This window comes from Myotis brandtii, unplaced genomic scaffold, assembly GCF_000412655.1.
Source record: "Myotis brandtii unplaced genomic scaffold, ASM41265v1 scaffold112, whole genome shotgun sequence".
Classification (NCBI taxonomy): Eukaryota; Metazoa; Chordata; class Mammalia; order Chiroptera; family Vespertilionidae; genus Myotis; species Myotis brandtii.
In genome coordinates this window covers 4,932,422-4,932,710 of record NW_005353838.1, presented here as the reverse complement: position 1 = coordinate 4,932,710, position 289 = coordinate 4,932,422, and the positions used below count along the sequence as shown (strand labels likewise).

Genomic DNA, 289 nt, shown 5'->3' with positions numbered 1-289 from the left:
CTCCCCGGCCCCACTCTCGGTCGGGGACCCCGGCCCGTGCCCCCTTCCCGCCGCCTCCCAGGAGGCGCCAGTACCGATGCCCTGGATGAAGATGAAGCCGGTGACCGCGAGCACCGGGTGCCAGTTAAACTCGGGCGCTCTCCCGTCCCAGCCGAGCCCCTCGCGGTAGTGGAGGACCCAGATGAGGGTGAAGATGACCGACAGGAAGCCGACCAGCAGCGCCGACACCAGCAGCCCCAGGAAGCCCCGGTAGCCGTCCATGGCCATCAGCACCCCATGCCCCGCGCCG

At 70.9% G+C, this 289-nt stretch overlaps 1 protein-coding gene across 6 annotated transcripts in view; it reads right to left on the bottom strand.

The window, feature by feature from the left end:
- The window catches only part of LOC102257342 (cytochrome b reductase 1), a 35,603-nt gene extending 35,320 nt beyond the window's left edge, over nt 1–283 (bottom strand). For all 6 annotated transcript variants that reach the window (XM_014545753.1, XM_014545758.1, XM_014545765.1 and 3 more), the window contains exon 1: nt 75–283. In XM_014545753.1, the coding sequence (XP_014401239.1) occupies nt 75–267 (193 nt within the window). In that variant the 5' untranslated portion in view covers nt 268–283. The remainder of the gene's footprint in view (nt 1–74) is intronic.
- Between the last annotated feature and the right edge of the window lie 6 nt (nt 284–289).